At 44.1% G+C, this 20,318-nt stretch overlaps 1 protein-coding gene across 4 annotated transcripts in view; it reads left to right on the top strand.

Annotated features, from left to right (window-relative positions):
- The window catches only part of FUOM (fucose mutarotase), a 146,048-nt gene that overhangs the window by 76,481 nt on the left and 49,249 nt on the right, over positions 1–20,318 (top strand). For 2 of the 4 annotated variants that reach the window (XM_056531220.1, XM_056531219.1), the window contains 2 exons: positions 2,109–2,200; positions 7,365–7,463. In XM_056531220.1, the coding sequence (XP_056387195.1) occupies positions 2,109–2,200; positions 7,365–7,463 (191 nt within the window). The remainder of the gene's footprint in view (positions 1–2,108; positions 2,201–7,364; positions 7,464–20,318) is intronic. The other 2 variants (XM_056531222.1, XM_056531221.1) reach the window with 1 other exon arrangement.

The raw sequence follows: 20,318 nt of genomic DNA, 5'->3' as shown, positions 1-20,318 counted from the left end.
TTTCCAAAATGTAATGCCATGTGTTTTTTTTTTTTGCTGTCCTGGCACTATAGGGGCTTCCTAAATGCGGCATGCCCCCAGAGCAAAATTTGCTTCCAAAAAGCCAAATGAGACTACTCCTCTTCTGAGACCTGTAGTGCGCCAGCAGAGCACTTTTCACGCCCATATGGGGTGTTTTCTTAATCGGGAGAAATTGGGCTTCAAATTTTGGGGGGGTATTTTCTGCTTTAACCCTTTGTAAAAATGTGAAATTTTGAGGAAACCAAGCATTTTAGGTAAAAATATATATATTTTTTTTTACATATGCAAAAGTCGTGAAACCCCTGTGGGGTATTAAGGTTCACTTTACCCCTTGTTACGTTCCCCAAGGGGTCTAGTTTCCAAAATGGTATGCCATGTGTTTTTTTTTTTTTTGTTGTCCTGGCACCATAGGGGCTTCCAAATGCAGCATGCCTCCAGAGCAAAATTTGCTTCCAAAAAGCCAAATATGACTACTTCCCTTCTGAGCTTGAAAAAGAGAAGGGAAAAAGGGAACAAAAGACCAGCACACCCTGTGCCGTTACCTCGTGGGTACAAGAGTCAGGTGGAATGGGGATGGAAAACTGCTCACCTTATTGTGTTGCGCTGCGAGCGCAACACCGTTGTGGGCTTGGTATGGAAATGATGTGATCCGCGGCAGCCTGTGTCCTTCCGTTTCTCGAGATAGTCGAGGCGGTTCAGTCAAGATGCGAGTTCTGTGCCCATGGCATAGGTCACAGATTGGAAAAATCGGATACTTCTCTGGCGCTCGCAGGATCCGTGTTGGTGGTCAATTAGGTGAGAGACTTCAGGTGTGATAAAGAATTCAGTCTTTATTGCTTCATAAAGTACAGACAACGCGTTTCGAGGGATCACCCCTCTTCCTCAGGTCATGGGTACTTTCCTTCTGAGACCTGTAGTGCGCCAGCAGAGCACTTTTCACCCCCATATGTGGTGTTTTCTGAATTGGGAGAAATTGGGCTTCAAATTGTGGGGGGTATTTTGTGCTTTGACCCTTTGTAAAAATGTTAAATTTTTGGGAAACCCAAGCCTTTTAGGTACATTTTTATTTTTTTATTTTTTTTTACATTTGCAAAAGTCATGAAACACCTGTGTGGTATTAAGGCTCACTTAATTCCTTGTTACGTTCCTCAAGGGGTCTAGTTTCCAAAATGGTATGCCATGTGTTTTTTTTTTTTGCTGTTTTGACACCCTAGGGGCTTCCTAAAGGTGACATGCCCCCCAAAAACCATTTCAGAAAAATGTTCTCTCCAAAATCCCCATGTCGCTCCTTCCCTTCTGAGCCCTCTACTGTGCCCACCGAACACTTTACATAGACATATGAGGTATGTGCTTACTCGAGAAAAATTGGGCTACAAATACAAGTAAAAATGTTCTCCTTTTACCACATGCAAAAATTCAAAAATGGGATCTACAAGAACAAGATTTTGAATTTTCTCCTTCACTTTGCTGCTATTCCTGTGAAACACCTAAAGGGTTAAAACACTGACTGAATGTCATTTTGAATACTTTGGGGGGTGCAGTTTTTATAATGGGGTGATTTGGATAGAGGATAAGATGTCTATGGGTGGAGTACCCCTTTAAGGGGTTATAAAATGTTATTCCTTTTTTTTATATTTATGTCCCCACAAGGAGGTATTTATAGCAATCTTTTGCATTGGCATAGTGCTGATCAGTATTAGTGAAGATCCATTTGTACAGGTTGCCAGAAGGCACACTATGCATCACTTCTTTTTTGCCTTTAATAAATTTCATTTATGGCTATATGCAAAGACTATTTTTGAAGCTTGTTTTTTTCAAGCTAGACTTTTTTGGCCATTTTGTGGATGCAAAACATATGTTTTTGGGCCATAAAACAGCCCAAAAACATAGTGGGAACATAACGTAATAGTAAACTTACAGCTTGACCGTGGACAACTTTTCCACTTGTTTTCTAACCTGTGCAATTTTTGACAAAATCAGGTAATAATTTAATAATAGAGATGCAAATTTATTGGGCTTATTTGAAAACACTTGCATGTGTTCAACATTTAAACATGTATCCTTTATATAATTTTAACACTAAAGAGAACCTACGGTACATCATTCAGGTTTGGAAATTCCCAGACTTTTGGAGGCCATTCTTCAGCTCCTCCCATTGGATACCTACATTCCAAGACCAGTAAGTACTAATATTTCATATATTTTGTATGTGTAGCAATTAAGCTACTAAAACAGGAAGGCAATGAAGAAGTGTTGAAAAAAAAAAAAATGAAAAAAAAAGTGTGTGTGTGTGTGTATATATATATATATATATAATATAATATAATATTATATTATATATATATATATATATACCGTATTTATCGGGGTATACCACGCACCGGCCTATAACACGCACCCTCATTTTACCACGGATATTTGGGTAAAAAAAGTTTTTTACCCAAATATCCATGAAAAAATGAGGGTGCGTGTGTGCGCGTGTATACCCCGATATACCCCCAGGAAAGGCAGGGGGAGAGAGGCCGTCGCTGCCCGCTTCTCTCCCCCTGCCTTTCCTGGGGTCTAGAGCGCTGCTGTCGGCCCTTCTCACCCCCTGGTTATCGGCGCCGCTGCCCGTTCTGTCCCCCTGACTATCGGTGCCGGCGCCGACAGCCAGGGGGAGAGAAGGGGCAGCGGCACCCATTGCCGGCGCCGCTGCCCCGTTGCCTCCCCCCATCCTCGGTGGCATAATTACCTGAGTCCGGTCCGCGCTGCTCCAGGCCTCCGTCATGCGTCCCCAGCGTCGTTGCTATGCACGGCGCGGCGCTCTGACGTCATGCGCCGCGCCTTTCAGCGCATAGCAATGACGCCGGGGACGCACGACGGAGGCCTGGAGCAGCGCGGACCGGACTAAGGTAATTATGCCACCGGGGATGGGGGGAGGCAACGGGGCAGCGGCGCCGGCAATGGGTGCCGCTGCCCCTTCTCTCCCCCTGGCTGTCGGCGCCGCTTCTCTCTCCCTGGCTATCGGCGCCGGCACCGATAGTCAGGGGGACAGAACGGGCAGCGGCGCCGATAACCAGGGGGTGAAAAGGGCCGGCAGCAGCGCTCTAGACCCCAGGAAAGGCAGGGGGAGAGAAGCGGCCAGCGACGGCCTCTCTCCCCCTGCCTTTCCTGGGGGTGTATCGTCGTATAACACGCACACAGACTTTAGGCTAAAAATTTTAGCCTAAAAAGTGCGTGTTATACGCCGATAAATACGGTATATATATATATATATATTAGGGATGTCCAGATACCATTTTTTTTAAATACGAGTACCGATACTTTAATTCTAGTACTCGCCGATACCGAGTATGAGTACTTATATTTTAAAGGGAATTTGACAGCAGGGTGACGCGGTCTCTGGTGCTGTTTACCGTATGATATGTGGGTCCTTGTTGTGTAAAATGGAGGTGGCTGCTGTAGTATGAGCAAATATTTCTCTCTTCTCCATTGGGCGGAACAGGGAATTTGCATTGGCTGCGAGACCGATGTCCACATGGTGAGCAGCGGTAGAAACCATGTCACCTGCATCTACTTATAGATTCAAGTTAGTGCACTTGACTCTGCTGTAAGATTGTCTTTAATTGTAGGTAGTATCCCCTTGCAGACATTAGCAGAAGCCCCCTGGCAGTCATTAGTAGCAGCCCCCCTGTAGACAGCTGCCCCCCTGTAGACAGCTGCCCCCCTTGTAGACAGCAGCCCCCCTATAGACCACAGTCCCCCTTTAGACAGCAGCAGGAAATTTTATAAAAAAAACTGCTTGTCCACGGGACTAAAATGGAGCAAAATCTACTTGTCCCTCATGGCGATCCACTTGTCCGGGCCAATTTTCGCTTTTACGCTCTCATTTTTTCCTCCTGGCCCTATAATAGCCATAACTGCCTACTATAAGGATACCTTTTTAATTTTTCAATAACATATTCTCTGAACCAAAAATAAATATATTAAGGGAAGTGAAATTGAAATAGTAAAAGATAATTTAGCAGATTTGGTGGTTTTCTTTTCGCCATTTACCTTGTGGTTGAGGTAACATGTTAGGTTTATACTTTAGGCTGCCTGATTACAGCAATACCAGATTTGTATAGTTTACGTCATGTTTTACTAATTCTGAACTTTTTCTAATTTTTTTAATTGCCATTTTTTAACCCCTGTAGCTTTATTTTTTTCCCGCATATCAGGCTGTATGAGGGCTCATTTTTTGCGCTATAATCAGTTTTTTGTATCGGTACCATTTTGGTATTGATCTGACTTTTTAATCACTTTTTAACTTTTTTTTTCTGGGATATTATAAAAATTGCAAATCTGTGGTTTGGTATTTTTTTTACATTTACCATACGGGATACATAATGTTATATTTTAATAGGTTGTACAATTACGCACGAAGCGATACCAAATTATGTTTATTTTTATTATGTTTGCATGGTTTTATATAGGAAAAGGGGGTGATTTGAACTTTTAACATGGAAGGGGTTAATGCTTCAAACGGTGGCCCTCCAGATGTTGCAAAATCCCAGCATGCCCGGACAGCCAACAGCTGTCCTGGCATGCTGGGAATTGTAGTTTTGTAACATCTGGAGGGACACAGTTTGAAGACCACTGGGTTAATGTGTGTCTTTCAAACTTTAATTAAAACTTTTTTTTGTTTTTTTTTTACACTTTATTAGACTTATGAGGAATCATTAAATTCCTCAGACAGATGAATAGAGATCTATTGAACTCTATTAATCTGTGTGCTCTGTGATCCATTGATAGAGCCTGGTCCAGCCAGACTCTATCAATGACAGAGCGGGACAGCAGGGAACAGAGGTAAGCCCTCCGGCTACCTCCATAGCCCACCAGGGAGCATTCACATGTCCCTTTAGACGCTGCTGTCAGCTTTGACAGCGGCGATCTAAAGGGTTAATAGCCAGCCGCGGCGATCGCCGCATGCTGGCTATTAGCGGCGGCCCCCGGCTACTGAGAACAGCCGGGGGCTGCAGAGTATGGAGCGGGCAGGAATCCGGAGCCTGCTCCATACTCCCCTGTAAACGCCGCATGCATCTCCCCGTGCAGACGTGCGTCCGCTCCTCCCCCCAGCTCTCCGAAGCTAGAGCTGGGGGGAGCGAAGGCAGAGGACGCAGGTCTGCACGGGGAGCAAGAAGCCACGCCCCCTCATCTCCCCCCGCAGATCTGCAGAGCAGGGGAGAGAAGACAAATACGAAGCTCTGCTTCGGAGGACACAGTTTTTTACAGCCGGGGGCTGCAGAGTATGGAGCGGGAAGGAGTCGGGAGCCCGCTCCATACAGACTGCAGATTGCCGCCGCGCTTGTCAGGTCCGGCCCTGCTTGCCCGAAGCCGGGATAAGGGCCGGACAAATTCACCTGCCCGGCGCCCGAAACTGCATGTCCCGGGCGTCGGGCGATAGGAATTCCACATCTCTGCCCTTTAGACAGCAGCAGGGCCCCTCTTTAGATAGCAACAGGGCTCCCCCTTAGATAGCAGCAGGGCCCCCCCTATAGATAGCAGCAGCCCCCCCCATTAGACAGCAGCAGGGCCCCCCTATTAGACAGCAGCAGGGCCCCCCTATTAGACAGCAGCAGGGCCCCCCCCTTTAGACAGCAGCAGGGCCCCCCCCTTTAGACAGCAGCAGGGCCCCCCCTTTAGACAGCAGCAGGGACCCCCCTTTAGACAGCAGCAGGGCCCCCCCTTTTAGACAGCAGCAGGGAATAAAGGAAATCTCGGTAGCCCAGTGGTGCTTATTGAACCCCTGCAACACAAAATGGGGTCCGATGAGTTGAAATGGCAGGGTCCCCTTACCTGCTTCCAGACATTGGTTCGATATTTCAGTGATGCAGTGTTAGTTGAACAACAATCACTCTGTATAATGCTATGCAAGAGACATAGCATTATACAGTGAATTCAGTAAATGATTGTATATAAAAATTCACCATGCGATATTAAAAAGTGTCAAATAAAAATTTATATATTTTAAAATGATATAAAAGCCTACAATTTTACAAAAAAATTACGAAAAAACATAAAAAAAATAAACATATTTGGTATCACCGTGTGTGGAATGGTCCAAGCTATTAAAATATAACGTTTATGATCCTGCAAGGGGGACAGCCTAAACAAAACAAAAACGGTACAGAGTAAAACCGAGATCACGGCACAAAATTAAGCCCTTGAATAGCCTCATATGTGAAACAATAAAAAAGATATAGGGATCAGAAGAAGGCAATTTTAAGCATACTGTTTTGTTGAAAAATTCTGTTGCAAAATTGTGGTTTTCTTTCAGTTTCCCCCCACAAATATTTTTTTTGTTTTACCATACATTTAATAGGAAAATTAAAGATGTCAATACAAAGTACATCTGGTTGCACAAAAAACAAGCCCTCATAAAGGTCTGTAGATGTAAAAATAAAAGGTATGGTTCTTGAAAGGCAAGGAGGCAAAAAAAGCGAAAAGCAACAATGAACATTTGCTTTGTCCTCAAAGCTAAAATGGACTGTGTCCTTAAAGGAAATCTGTCACCTGCACTAACCTGTTGGTACCGACAGGTAGTGCAGGTGACACTGATGACAATGGTACTCACCTTGTCCCGTTCTGTGGGGGGGGATCTCCGGTAAACTTTTCCGTTAGCTCCAGCTCCAGGCACCCGGCTTGGGGCACGGGTGAAGCTTAGTGACGTCACCACTGCTGTTCTCTAGTATGTACCTGTCAGACAGTAATGGAGGACCTGCACTTGTCTTGGGGTTAAATGGCTGTGTTGTGAGATTACCATAACACTGTGGCTATCTTTTTGTGCACTGGGTATTTCCTGTTGGAGTTCGGTCCCATAGATAATTGTTTAAAAGTGTGAGGTCACTTTCCTCCCTCCCATACATCCGCCACCCCACCCATTGAAACAAAAATGAGCTGCATTCCATTCAAAAGACCAGTATTTTCTAACCAGGGTACCTCCAGCTGTTGCAAAATGATAGCTCTCACCCTGCAGTCGCTCCATCCAGTGAAGCAGGTAGGCCCCCTACGCACACCTGACATGTGGTGTCATGTTTGATGCACTGCAACCTGTAAAAACTGGAGACCTGAGTAATTTTGTATGCTGTTAAAAATAAATATTGGGGCAAAAACACCGGTACAGACACTATATTATGAACTTCACTAACTTTACAGCCCCTGTTGCATAGACAAATAAAAAAATTCCTGGAATACCCCTTTAAGTGGTTAAGGGGATAAGAAGTTAATTTCAATAATTATTAACAATATGTGTTATCTTTTGTATGTTTTCATTTTTTGTGTTCCTTTTTTTACATGACCTTGGATTTTTTTTTTTTCAGGCAGCAGTAATGGATCTTGTGGACAGTGATAAGAAGAAAGGCTTGCAGACACCTGTGTGGGATGAGTACAAGACTCTGCTGCTGAAATCTGGATGTGAGGTCAGGGTTATTGCTGTCATGTAATGGAGAGCAATTTGGAATTTTTGTAAATAATTAACCTATTTGGGACTCTAATGGACACTAAAAAAACGTAGTTTCTTGTTTGTTAACAAGAAAGTCCAGGGAAAAGCTTTCAAAAACGTCCAAACAAAAAACTCGTCAAAATCTGTTCAGGGAGGGGGTTTGTAAAAAAAACAAATCTGTCTTTTACATTCCTTGCTTCTGCCACATCTCTGGTATTTGGGAATGTGATTTCCCACATATGCTCAGCCAAACAGCAACCGATTGGATGAGTGGTGTGTAAAGTCACATCTCCAAACCTGGCAGGAAGCGTAACTCTGTACCAGTGCAAACGAGGATGATAAGAGACAGGTTTTTTTTTTTTTTTCTTTTTTCCCCCTAAATTAATCTCCTCCCTATCTAGATTTTAACATCTTAAAGATGACACGTGCTCAGGAGCTAAAAGCGTCATAGCCGAATAACTGCCGGGACCTCCGGTGAAAAAAGGGGTACTACGGTGAAAAATGTTTTTATTTAACCCCTTAAGGACGCAGGACGTAAATGTACGTCCTGGTGAGGTGGTACTTAACGCACCAGGACGTACATTTACGTCCTAAGCATAACCGCGGGCATCGGAGCGATGCCCGTGTCATGCGCGGCTGATCCCGCCGCTTATACGGAAAAATAAAAAAGTTATAGGTCATCAAAATAAAGGGATCATAAACGTACTAATTTGGTTAAAAAGTTTGTGATTTTTTTTAAGCGCAACAATAATATAAAAGTATGTAATAATGGGTATCATTTTAATCGTATTGACCTTCAGAATAAAGAACACATGTCATTTTTACCAGAAATTGTACGGCGTGAAAACAAAACCTTCCAAAATTAGCAAAATTGCGTTTTTCGTTTTAATTTCCCCACAAAAATGGTGTTTTTTGGTTGCGCCATACATTTTATGATATAATGAGTGATGTCATTACAAAGGACAACTGGTCGCGCAAAAAACAAGCCCTCATACTAGTCTGTGGATGAAAATATAAAAGAGTTATGATTTTTAGAAGGCGAGGAGGAAAAAATTAAAACGTAAAAATTAAATTGTCTGAGTCCTTAAGGCCAAAATGGGCTGAGTCCTTAAGGGGTTAAGGACCAGGCCATTTTACACCTTAAGGACCAGAGCGTTTTTTTGCAAATCTGACCACTGTCACTTTAAACATTAATAACTCTGGAATGCTTTTACTTATCATTCTGATTCCGAGATAGTTTTTTCGTGACATATTCTAATTTAACATAGTGGTAAAATTTTATGGTAACTTCCATCCTTTCTTGGGGGAAAATCCCCAAATTTGATGAAAAAAATGTAAATTTAGCATTTTTCTAACTTTGAAGCTCTCTGCTTGTAAGAAAAATGGATATTCAAAATAAAAAAAAAATTTTGTTCACATATACAATATGTCTACTTTATGTTTGCATCATAACATTTATGAGTTTTTACTTTTGGAAGACACCAGAGGGCCTCAAAGTTCAGCAGCAATTTTTACATTTTTCACAAAATTTTCAAACTCACTATTTTTCAGGGACCAATTCAGGTTTGAAATGGATTTGCAGGGTCTTCATCTTAGAAATACCCCACAAATGACCCCATTATAAAAACTGCACCCCCCCAAAGTATTCAAAATGACATTCAGTAAGTGTTTTAACCCTTTAGTTGTTTCACAGGAATAGCAGCAAAGTGAAGGAGAAAATTCAAAATCTTCATTTTTTACACTCGCATGTTCTTGTAGACCCAATTTTTGAATTTTTGCAAGGGGTAAAAGGAGAAAATTTTTACTTGTATTTGAAACCCAATTTCTCTTGATTAAGGACATACCTCATATGTCTATGTTAATTATTCGGCGGGCGCAGTAGAGGGCTCAGAAGGGAAGGAGCGACAAATGGTTTTTGGGGGGCATGTCACCTTTAGGGAGCCCCTATGGTGCCAAGACAGCAAAATAAAAACACATGGCATACCATTTTGGAAACTAGACCCCTCGGGGAACATAACAAGGGGTAAAGTGAACCTTAATACCCCACAGGTGATTCACGACTTTTGCATATGTAAAAAAAATTATTATTTTTTACCTAAAATGCTTGGTTTCACAAAAATTTTACATTTTTAAAGAGGGTAATAGCAGAAAATACCCCCCGAAATTTGAAGCCCAATTTCTCCCGATTCAGAAAACACCCCATATGGGGGTGAAAATTGCTCTGCTGGCGCACTACAGGTCTCAGAAGAGAAGGAGTCACATTTGGCTTTTTGAAAGCAAATTTTGCTCTGGGGGCATGCCGCATTTAGGAAGCCCCTATGGTGCCAGAAAAGCAAAAAAAAATACCACATGGCATACCATTTTGGAAACTAGACCCCTCGGGGAACGTAACAAGGGGTAATGTGAACCTTAATACCCTACAGGTGTTTCACGACTTTTGCATATGTAAAAAAAAAAAAAAATTTTTTACCTAAAATGCTTGGTTTCCCAAAAATTTTACATTTTTAAAAAGGGTAATAGCAGAAAATACCCCCCAAAATTTGTAACACAATTTCTCCCGAGTACGGCGATACCCCATATGTGACCCTAAACTGTTGCCTTGAAATACGACAGGGCTCCAAAGTGAGAGCGCCATGCGCATTTGAGGCCTAAATTAGGGATTTGCATAGGGGTGGACATAGAGGTATTCTACGCCAGTGATTCCCAAACAGGGTGCCTCCAGCTGTTGTAAAACTCCCAGCATGCCTAGACAGTCAGTGGCTATCTGGCAATACTGGGAGTAGTTGTTTTGCAACAGCTGGAGGCTCCGTTTTGGAAACAGTGGCGTACCACTATTTTTATTGGGGAGGGGAGGGGGGCTGTGGGTATATGTAGTGTTTTTAACTTTTTATTTTGTGTTAGTGTAGTGTAATGTAGTGTTTTTAGGGTACAGTCACACGGGCGGGGGTTCACAGTAGTTTCTCGCTGGCAGTTTGAGCTGCGGCAGAAAATTTGTCACAGCTCAAACTTGCAGCCGGATACTTACTGTAAACCTCCGCCCATGTGAGAGTACCCTGTACATTCACATTGGGGGGGTAGGGGAGAAACATCCAGCTGTTGCAAAACTACAACTTCCAGCATGTACGGTCTATCAGTGCATGCTGGGAGTTGTAGTTTTGCAACAGCTGGAGGCACACTGGTTGTGAAACACAGAGTTTGGTAACAAACTCAGTGTTTTGCAACCAGTGTGCCTTCAGCTGTTGCAAAAGCTACAACCCCCAGCATGTACGGACATTGGAAGGGCATGCTGGGACTTGTAGTTATGCAACAACGTGAGGCATACTACTTTGGCTGGGGATTGTAGTTATGCAACAGCTGGAGACACACTGGTTTGCTACTTAACTCAGTGTTTCACAACCAGTGTTCCTTCAGCTGTTGCAAAACTACAACTCCCAGCATGCCCGCTGTAGTTATGCAACCAGCAGATGCACCACTACAACTCCCAGCATGCACTTTAGCTGATTGTGCAAGCTGGGAGTTGTAGTTATACAACAGCTGAAGGTACAATTTTCCATAGAAAAAATGTGCCTCCAGCTGTTGCAAAACTATAAGTCCCAGCATGCCCATGAGGGAATGCTGGGAGTTGTGGTGGTCTGCCTCCTGCTGTTGCATAACTACAGCTCCCAGCATGCCCTTTTTGCATGCTGGGAGCTGTTGCTAAGCAACAGCAGGAGGCTGTCAATCACCTCCAACTGCTGCAAGCCGCCGCTTCAGGTCAGTCCCTCGTCGCCGCCGCCGCTCCTGGGGCCCCGATCCCAACATATGCGCGGGGGATCTGGGTCCCCAGCTCCCGGGGTCTTCTTCCCGCTCACGTCCTCCGGAAGAGGGGCAGAGCGGGTTGCGGGAGCTGCCCTGATTGGTCGACCGGTAAACCGGCTGACGAATCAGGGCGATCGTGAGGTGGCACCAGTGCCACCTCACCCCTGCTGGCTATGGCTGTTCGGGGCCGTCAGAGACGGCCCCGATCAGCCAGTAATTCCGGGTCACTGGAGACCCGATTGACCCGGAATCTGCCGCAGATCGCTGTTCTGAATTGTTCAGCGATCTGCGGCCATCGCCGACATGGGGAGTCATCATGACCCCCCTGGGCGATATGCCGCAATGCCTGCTGAACGATTTCACAGGCATCGGGCACCGGCTCCCCTCCGGCTAGCGGCGGGGGGCCGGGAATGGACAGGACGTACTCCTACGTCCTCGGTCCTTAAGGAAACGGGGGCGTAGGAGTACGTCCATTGTCCTTAAGGGGTTAAATCAACGGGTGCCAGAAAGTTAAACAGATCTTTAAATTACTCTGACACCTCTCTCCGTGTCAGGAACTGTCCAGAGCAGGAACAATTCCCTATAGCAAACCCCTCCTGCTCTGGATAGTTCCTGACATGAACAGGTGTCAGCAGAGAGCACTGTGGTCAGACAGAAAAGAACTTCCTCTGTATTATACAGCAGCTGATAAGAACTAGAAAGATTAAGATTTTTAAATAGTAGTAATTTACAAATATGTTTAACTTTCTGGAACCAGTTGATTTAAAAAAAAAATGTTTTCCACCGGAGTACACCTTTAACCCCTTAAGGACCACGGGTTTTATCGTTTTTGCACTTTCGTTTTTTCCTCATCACCATCTAAAAATCATAACTCTTTCAATTTTGCACCTACAGACTCATATGAGGGCTTATTTTTTGTGCCACCAATTGTACTTTGTAATGACATCAATCATTTCAACATAATATTTACGCCCCCCAAAAAAATATTTGTGGGGCAAAATTGGAAATAAAAATGCCATTTTGTAATTTTGGGGGCTTCCGATTCTACGCAGTGCACTTTTCAGTAAAAAATGACACCATATATTTATCCTGTTGGTCCATATGGTTACAATGATGCCCAATTTATATAGGTTTTCTTTATTTTACTACTTTTAAAAAATTTGCATGTTTAAAATTGTCCTCTTCTGACCCCTATAACTTTTTTCATTTTCTGTATACGGGGTGGTATGAGGGCAAATTTTTTGCGCCGTGATGTGAAGTTTTTATTGGTACCATGATTGTTTTGATCAGACTTTTTGATCACTTTTTATTTTTTTTTGCGTGTACAATGTGCCCAAAAAAACGCAATTTTGGACTTTGGAATTTAACTTTTATTTATTTTTTTACACCTTTAGTCCCCCTTTTTTTGTTTTTAGACTTTTAGGAGGAATCATTAGATTTGTCATACAGATCAATGTTGTTCCATAGCCGCAGCCAGCACTGGACCACCAGGGAGCAGTTTAAGGTACCTTTACCGGCCGCATGTCTGCTATTAACGCCGGCCCTCAGTTACAAGAATCAGCTAGGGGCCGGCCGCCATACCTGCTTAATCGCATATGGACATGTATACACGTCCATGGTCGTTAAGGGGTTAAAGGAAAACTGTCCCCAAGTTCACCCACACTAAACCCAATACACTGTGTTATAGTGTGGGTGAACAGGAATCCATTGAGGGGCCACTTACTTTTCTTCCTCCAATTGCCGCTGAGTTATGCGCCAGTAAATTTCCGTTGTTTGGCCCCTGCATCGCGCTTCAAGGCGGGGCCCTCTCCGGCTGTCATCCTCTGACGTGTCCTAAGTGTGACGTGAAGTTGAAGGCAATAATTATGCTAAGGGGGCGAGCTTAGCACGCGTCAGAGGATGACAGCAAGCAACACAACTTTACCGGCACACAACTCAGCCACAATTAGAGGAAGAAACGTAAGTGACCCCTCATTGGATTCCTGTTCACCCAGGATCCCGTCATCTAAAATTGAAAAAAAAACTACTCAGTCGAGCTGATTGGGATCACCGCGGTGAAACTGCAGTGTCCTAGTCAACTGAGAGGACGGCGGGAGGGCCCTTACCTGTCTCCTCAGCGTCCGATCGGTGCTCTGATGCTCCAGTTAGCCATGGCAGGCTAAAGAAATGGTAAAGCATTGAACAGTGTATGCAAACTAATGATTTCATGTTAGAGTCCCCTTTGAGGATTAAACAATAGTGTAAAAAAAAAAAGTAATAACGCCTTAAAGGAAAACTGTCATCTTGCTCCCCCTGCACTAACCAGCAGTACTGGCTGGTAGTGCGGGGGACACTGATCAGTTTGATGCTTACCGTGCCCGGATCCGCCTCGCCGTTCGGCAGTAATCTTCTATTTTCAAAATATGCTAATTAGGTGCCAACTTGCAGTGGCCAGGCTAACTGGCACTCTGACGTCAGCGTTTTTGGCCGCAGCGCCGCCCAGCTCATCAATATTCCTCCCCTCCCTCTGCCTCTCCCTCTTCATTACAGAGCGGGGAAAAGAGGGAGAGGTGGAGAGAGGGGAGGAATATTGATGAGCTGAGCGGCGCTGCGGCCAAAAATTTTGACGTCAGAGTGTCAGTTAGCCCGGCTGGTGCAAGTTAGCACCTAATTAACATATACCAAAAAGATATCGGCTGAACGGCGGGGCGGATCGTGGCACGGTAAGCATCAAACTGATCAGCATCCCCCACACTACCAGCCAGTACCGCTGGTTAGTGCAGGGGGAGCAAGCTGACAGTTTTCTTTTAACCCCTTAAGGACCTAGGGCGTATGGAAACGCCCTGGCTTTCTGGTACTTAAGGACCCAGGACGTATCCATACACCCGTGGGAATTGGGACCGGTCTGGGGTGACTGCTGATATCTATCAGCAGGCACCCCGCGCAAATGCCCAGGGGGGTCATCAGACCCCCCCATGTTGGCGATTGGCGCAAATCGCAAGTGAATTCACACTTGCGATTTGCGCCTATTCCGGGTCATACGGGTCTATAGTGACCCGGTGACCCGGAATATAAGGGGGATCGCGGTTGTCTAAGACAGTTTTTCCCAACCTTTTTCGGGTCGGGGCACACCTCAGAAAAAATTTGTTCAGAAAAAAAAAAAAAAGGGAAAAAACGCACTGCATTATATCTATTTATCTGTCTCACTGTCACTCAGTACTTACTGCACTTGTCTCCTTGGAGGGCCGGACTATAGTAAAAAAAACAAACCAAAAAACTATGAACAAATTCCTATGCACACTGCATATATCTTATCTTGCATATATCTTATTTTCCCCCACATTAGGTTAGCAGTATAGTTACCCCCACATTAGGCTGTAGGTCCCCCACATTAGGTCCAGTATAGTCCCCCACATTAGGTCCAGTATAGTCCCCCACATTAGGTCCAGTATAGTTCCCCCACATTTGGTCCAGTATAGCTCCCCACATTAGGTTGGCAGTATAGTTCCCCCACATTAGGCCCAGTATAGTCCCCCCACATTAGGTCCAGTATAGTTCCCCCACATTAGGTCCAGTATAGTTCCCCCACATTAGGTGCAGTATAGTTCCCCCACATTAGGTGCACTATAGTTCCCCACATTAGGTCCAGTATAGTTCCCCCACATTAGGCCCAGTATAGTTCCCCCACATTAGGCCCAGTATATTCCCCCCCACATTAGGTCCAAGGTCCAGTATAGTCCGCCCACATTAGGTTCAGTATAGTCCCCCACATTAGGTCCAGTATAGTTCCCCCACATTAGGCCCAGTATAGTCCCCCCACATTAGGTGCAGTATAGTTCCCCCACAGACATACAGCCTTCAGCCATACAGTGTATTACTGAAGGCTGTATGCCTGTTTACTTCCCCACTTCGGTGTTCCGAGCATCGATCCTCCGGTCCGGCTATAGCAGTAGGTCCTGGGAACGGAGGAGCGGTGCTCGGAACACCGAAGGAGACGCGCCACTAGTAACACTTACCAAGTTGACAGCGCGCGTCCTCCTCGCTGCTGCGGTCCTCCGCGATTGTTGCTATGGGCGCACGCATGGGATGTCAGTGACGTCCCTGCGTGCGCTACCTTCCGGCGGTCCCCGCGTTTTTAAAGTAAACGTGGGGCCGCAGGGACTTAGAGGCATCCCTGTGTCTCGAATGCAACTTTCGGCACACAGAGATGTCCCGCGGCAAAAACACCCAGCGGGTGTTTTTCCCACGGCACACCTTACATTATGTCACGGCACACTAGTGTGCCACGGCACAGTGGTTGAAAAACACTGGTCTAAGACACCCATGATCCCCCTGAATGGATAGGAGTGAGGTGGCAGGGGTACCACCCCTCCTATCCCTTCTATTGGTCGTCAGAAGCAACAACCAATAGCAGATCGGGGGCAGGGGGGTTAACTTTCGTGTTCCCCATCCTGCCCACCCACAATAGGCAGGGCAGAACGGGGAAATGACAGAGGACCGGCGCCGAAGTCCACTTAGCCGTCCGGAGGCTGCAGGCGACGGTGATCGGCAGGCGGCGGCGTCATGCGGCAGAAGAGGACGGCTCCCTGGATCCTATGGAAGCCGATAAGTTGATTTGGAGGGCTACAGTCTGAGACCACTGTAAAGTGGTCTCCAAACTCTAGCCTTCCAGATGTTGCAAAACTACAACTCCCAGCATGCCCAGACAGCTGTTAGGGCATGCTGGAATATGTAGTTTTGCAACAGCTTGAGGGCTAGAGTTTAGAGACCACTTTACAGTGGTCTCAAACTGTAGCCCTCCAGATCTTGCAAAACTACAACTTCTAGCATGCCCACATAGCTGTTTGCTGTCTGGGCATGCTCGGATTTGTAGTTTTGCAACATCTGGAGGTCCACAGTTGGTAGATCACTGTGCAGTGGTCGAGAAACTGTAGCCCTCCAGATGTTGCAAAACTGCAAATCCCAGCATGCCCAAACAGCAAACAGCTGTCTAGGCATGCTGGGAGTTGTAGTTGCGTACCTTCAGTTGTTACATAATCTCCCAGCAGGCCCTTCAGTGATCATTACATGCTGGGAGTTGTAGTTTTGCAACAGCTGGAGGCACACTGGTTGGAAAATACTGAGTTAGGTAATTAAATTTTTCATTTGCACAGCCCACTGTTCCAAAGATCTGTCAAACACCAGTGGGGTGTAAATACTCACTGCCCCCCTTATTAAATTCTGTTAGGGGTTTAGTTTCCAAAATGGGGTCACATGTGGGGGGGTCCACTGTTCTGGCATCACGGGGGGCTTTGTAAACACATATGGCCCCTGACTACCATTCCAAACTAATTCTCTTTCCAAAAGCTCAATGGCGCTCCTCCTCTTCTGAACATTTTAGTGTGCCAGCAGAGCACTTGACGTCCACACATGGGGTATTTCCATACTCAGAAGAAATGGGGTTACAAATTATGGGGGTCATTTTCTCCTATTACCCCTTGTAAAAATGTAAAATTTAGGGGGGAAAAAGCATTTTAGTAAAAAAAAAATTTTTTTCATTTACACATCCAACTTTAACAAAAATTCATCAAACACCTGTGGGTAGTTAAGGCTCACTGTACCCCTTGTTACGTTCCTTAAGGGGTGTAGTTTCCAAAATGGTATGCCATGTGGGTATTTTTTGCTGTTCTGGCACCACAGGGGCTTCCTAAATGCGACATGCCCCCTAAAACCCATTTCAGCCAAATTTGCTTTCAAAAAGCCAAATGTGACTCCCTCTCTTTGGAGCATTGTAGTTCGCCTGCAGAGCATTTTACGTCCTAACATGGGGTATTTCCATACTCGGAAGAGATGGGGTTACAAATTTTGGGGGGCATTTTCTCCCATTACCCTTTGAAAAAACTGCACTTTAGTGAAAATTTTTCTTTTCCATTTACACATCCGATTTTAATGAAAAGTTGTCAAACACCTGTGGGGTGTTAAGGCTAATTGGACCCCTTTTGAGGTGTAGTTTCCAAAATGGTATGCCATGTGGGGTTTTCTGCTGTTCTGGCACCATAGGGGCTTTCTAAATGTGACATGCCCCCCCAAAAGCCATTTCAGCAAAATGTACTCTCCAAAATCCCATTGTTGCTCCTTCCCTTCTGAGCCCTCTACTGCGCCCGCCGAACACTTCATACGCATATGAGGTATTTCCTTACTCGAGAGAAATTAGGTTAAAAATTTTGGGGGGCTTTTTCTCCGATTACCACTTGTAAAAATTCAAAATCTGGGTCTACAAGAACATGCAAGTGTAAAAAATGAAGATTTTGAATTTTCTCCTTCACTTACACCTAAAGGGTTAACACACTTACTGAATGTCATTTTGGATTCTTTGAGGGGTGCAGTTTTTATATTTGGGTCATTTGTGGAGTATTTCTAATATGAAGGCCCTTCAAAACTTCAAAACTGAACTGGTCCCTGAAAAATTCAGATTTTGAAAATGTTGTGAAAAATTGGAAAATTGCTGCTGAACTTTGAAGCCCCCTGATGTCTTCCAAAAGTAAAAATATGTCAACTTTATGATGCAATCATAAAGTAGACATATTGTGTATGTGAAGCAATGTATAATTTATTTGGAATATCCATTTTCCTTATAAGCAGAGAGCTTCAAAGTTAAAAAAAAATGCAAAATTTTCAATTTTTTCATAAAATTTTGGAATTTTTCACCAAGAAATGAAACAAGTATCGACAAAATTTTACCACTAACATAAAGTAGAATATGTCACGAAAAAACAATCATTGAATCATAATGAAAGGTTAAAAGCATCCCAGAGTTATTAATGCTTGAAGTGACAGTGGTCAGATGTTCAAAAAATGGCCAGGTCCTTGAGGTATATTTGGGCTAGGGTCCTTCAGGGGTTAAGGAACACAGGTTTTCTCATTTTTTGCACTTTCATTATTTCCTCCTCACCTTCTAAAAATCATAGCACTTTTTCCACCCAAGACCCATATGGGCTTGTTTTTTTGCTTCAGCAATTAATTACATCAATCACTTCACCACAAAATCTACAGCAAAACCAGAAAAAAAAAAAATAGCCTGCAGCTTGAAGGGTTAATTCATGGGCCCTATATATTGCATGGTTGTACTCACCTGGGTATGACTGATGAAGCAGTCTTACTGTGAAACCCATTGCATCATGGGTGATTAAACTTGAGATCCCTTCCAGTCCTTGTGTCCAGCGCCTCTCAATCCCGTCGCCAAGTTGGAGGAAGTTTTGTTTTCAAGTTCTGACGTAGAGCGGCTGCAGGCACTTGCACTACTATCCTTTTCCATAGTTACATCCTTTTACCACATTTATCCTGGTTTTAACGGTATCACACTACGGAGTGCTGTCTGTGTCCTGTTTTAGCATATTTTTACATAGAATTTGGGAAAAGGGGGGTGACTATTACATGCAATCCTCTGATTGCATACCCTGTTCAATGCTATGCCATAGCATAGCATTGATCAGTGTTATCTGTGCTCGATTGCTCCAGCCTGGTGAGCCAGGCTGAAGCATGGCAGAAGGGATCGACGGCCATCTTCCTGTAAGCTGATCGGGACAGAGATTGGGCTGCCGGGAACGTTTCTTTTTTTCATTTTAGATGCGACGATCAACTTTGATAAGGGGTTAATGCCAGGCATCACCGCGATCACAGGGTCCCAGCCATTGATAACCAGCGGGACCACCCCGCTATTACGCAGGGTCAGCCCGTGACCCCGCATCATAGAAGGGGAGCGAGATCAGAGGGGACAGGTATGCCCTTGGTCCCCAGAAGGTTAATAAATGTGAATTAACCCCTTCCCTAATAAAAGTTTGAATCACCCCCTTCTCCCATTAAAACAAAATGTAAACATACATAAACATATGTGGTATCGCCACGTGCTTAAATGTCCGAACTAAAAAAATATAACCTTATTAAAACCACACAGTCAAAGGCATATACGTAAAAAAACACAGTACCCCAAGATGGTAAGGGGTTAAAGAGTATGTAGGGGAGAAGGCAAAAAAAAAAAAGGTATCGGGTGCAATCCAACATATAGTAAAACGTTGCTAGAAAACTTAGTTTATTATAGAAACAAAGATTTTAAAGAGAAGTTTTTCACCTGACTACCCCTTTAAAATATAATTTAAAAAAACCCTCAGTATTTCACTGGAAAAAATAGGCCAGTTAACACTCACTTTTTTTAAACAGTATAGAAAATGCTAATTACAAATCCTGTGATGATAAGATGTGTGTGTGTGTGTGTGTGTATATATAGCTGTAATCACTCTCAAGTCACTGTGTGTGTCCATATATAGCGTGTTCAGCATCACACACAGTGAAGTTTTGGTGACTAGTAATCCATAACTATGTCTTGGGGTGAAAAAAAACTATAGTTTCTTACAAAGCACAAATATAGTGGCAAATAGTCAGATGGAGACTCTGTTAAATAACTTTTTTACAGGCATTCCGCCTCAGCCAGTGATTTTCTGAGTGACAATGTTGTCATATTGTCTGTAGCTTTGGTAACGGGTGGACTGACAACTCAGGGGGCCCCTGGGCAATAGAGGATAATGGGGCCCTTGTATGCCCTCCCATGTGTAAGTCACAATTATATAAATGCCCTGCCGACATCACTAATATGGATTTTTTCGCCCTTCTTTTGTTTGTACATTTATGAAAAGATCTAAAAATATTGTACTGATGCAACAAATTTATACTAGATACGAACCCACCACATATATATTTATACTATCTACTGACTCCACATATAAATGTATTCTATACAGTAAGGGCACATATGGGGGGAGAAAAGCAGGGCACAAATGGGGGGAGAAAAGCAGGGCACAAATGGGGGGAGAACAGCAGGACACATGGGAGAGTACAGCAAGACATATATGAGGGAGTACAGCAGGACAAACATGGGGCAGTACAGCAGGGCACACATGGGGAAGTACAGCAGGTTTACCAATGACTATAATTCTGAAATTTTTTTTTGTCATACATTGTATTTCATGTTAGAGTAAGCCAATATCATTTGTAGTTTAAAAAAATATATATATATATTTTG

Source organism: Hyla sarda, chromosome 7 (genome assembly GCF_029499605.1).
Source record: "Hyla sarda isolate aHylSar1 chromosome 7, aHylSar1.hap1, whole genome shotgun sequence".
Classification (NCBI taxonomy): Eukaryota; Metazoa; Chordata; class Amphibia; order Anura; family Hylidae; genus Hyla; species Hyla sarda.
The sequence above is the reverse complement of the archived record's forward strand: the minus strand, read 5'-3'. Positions and strand labels throughout refer to the sequence as shown.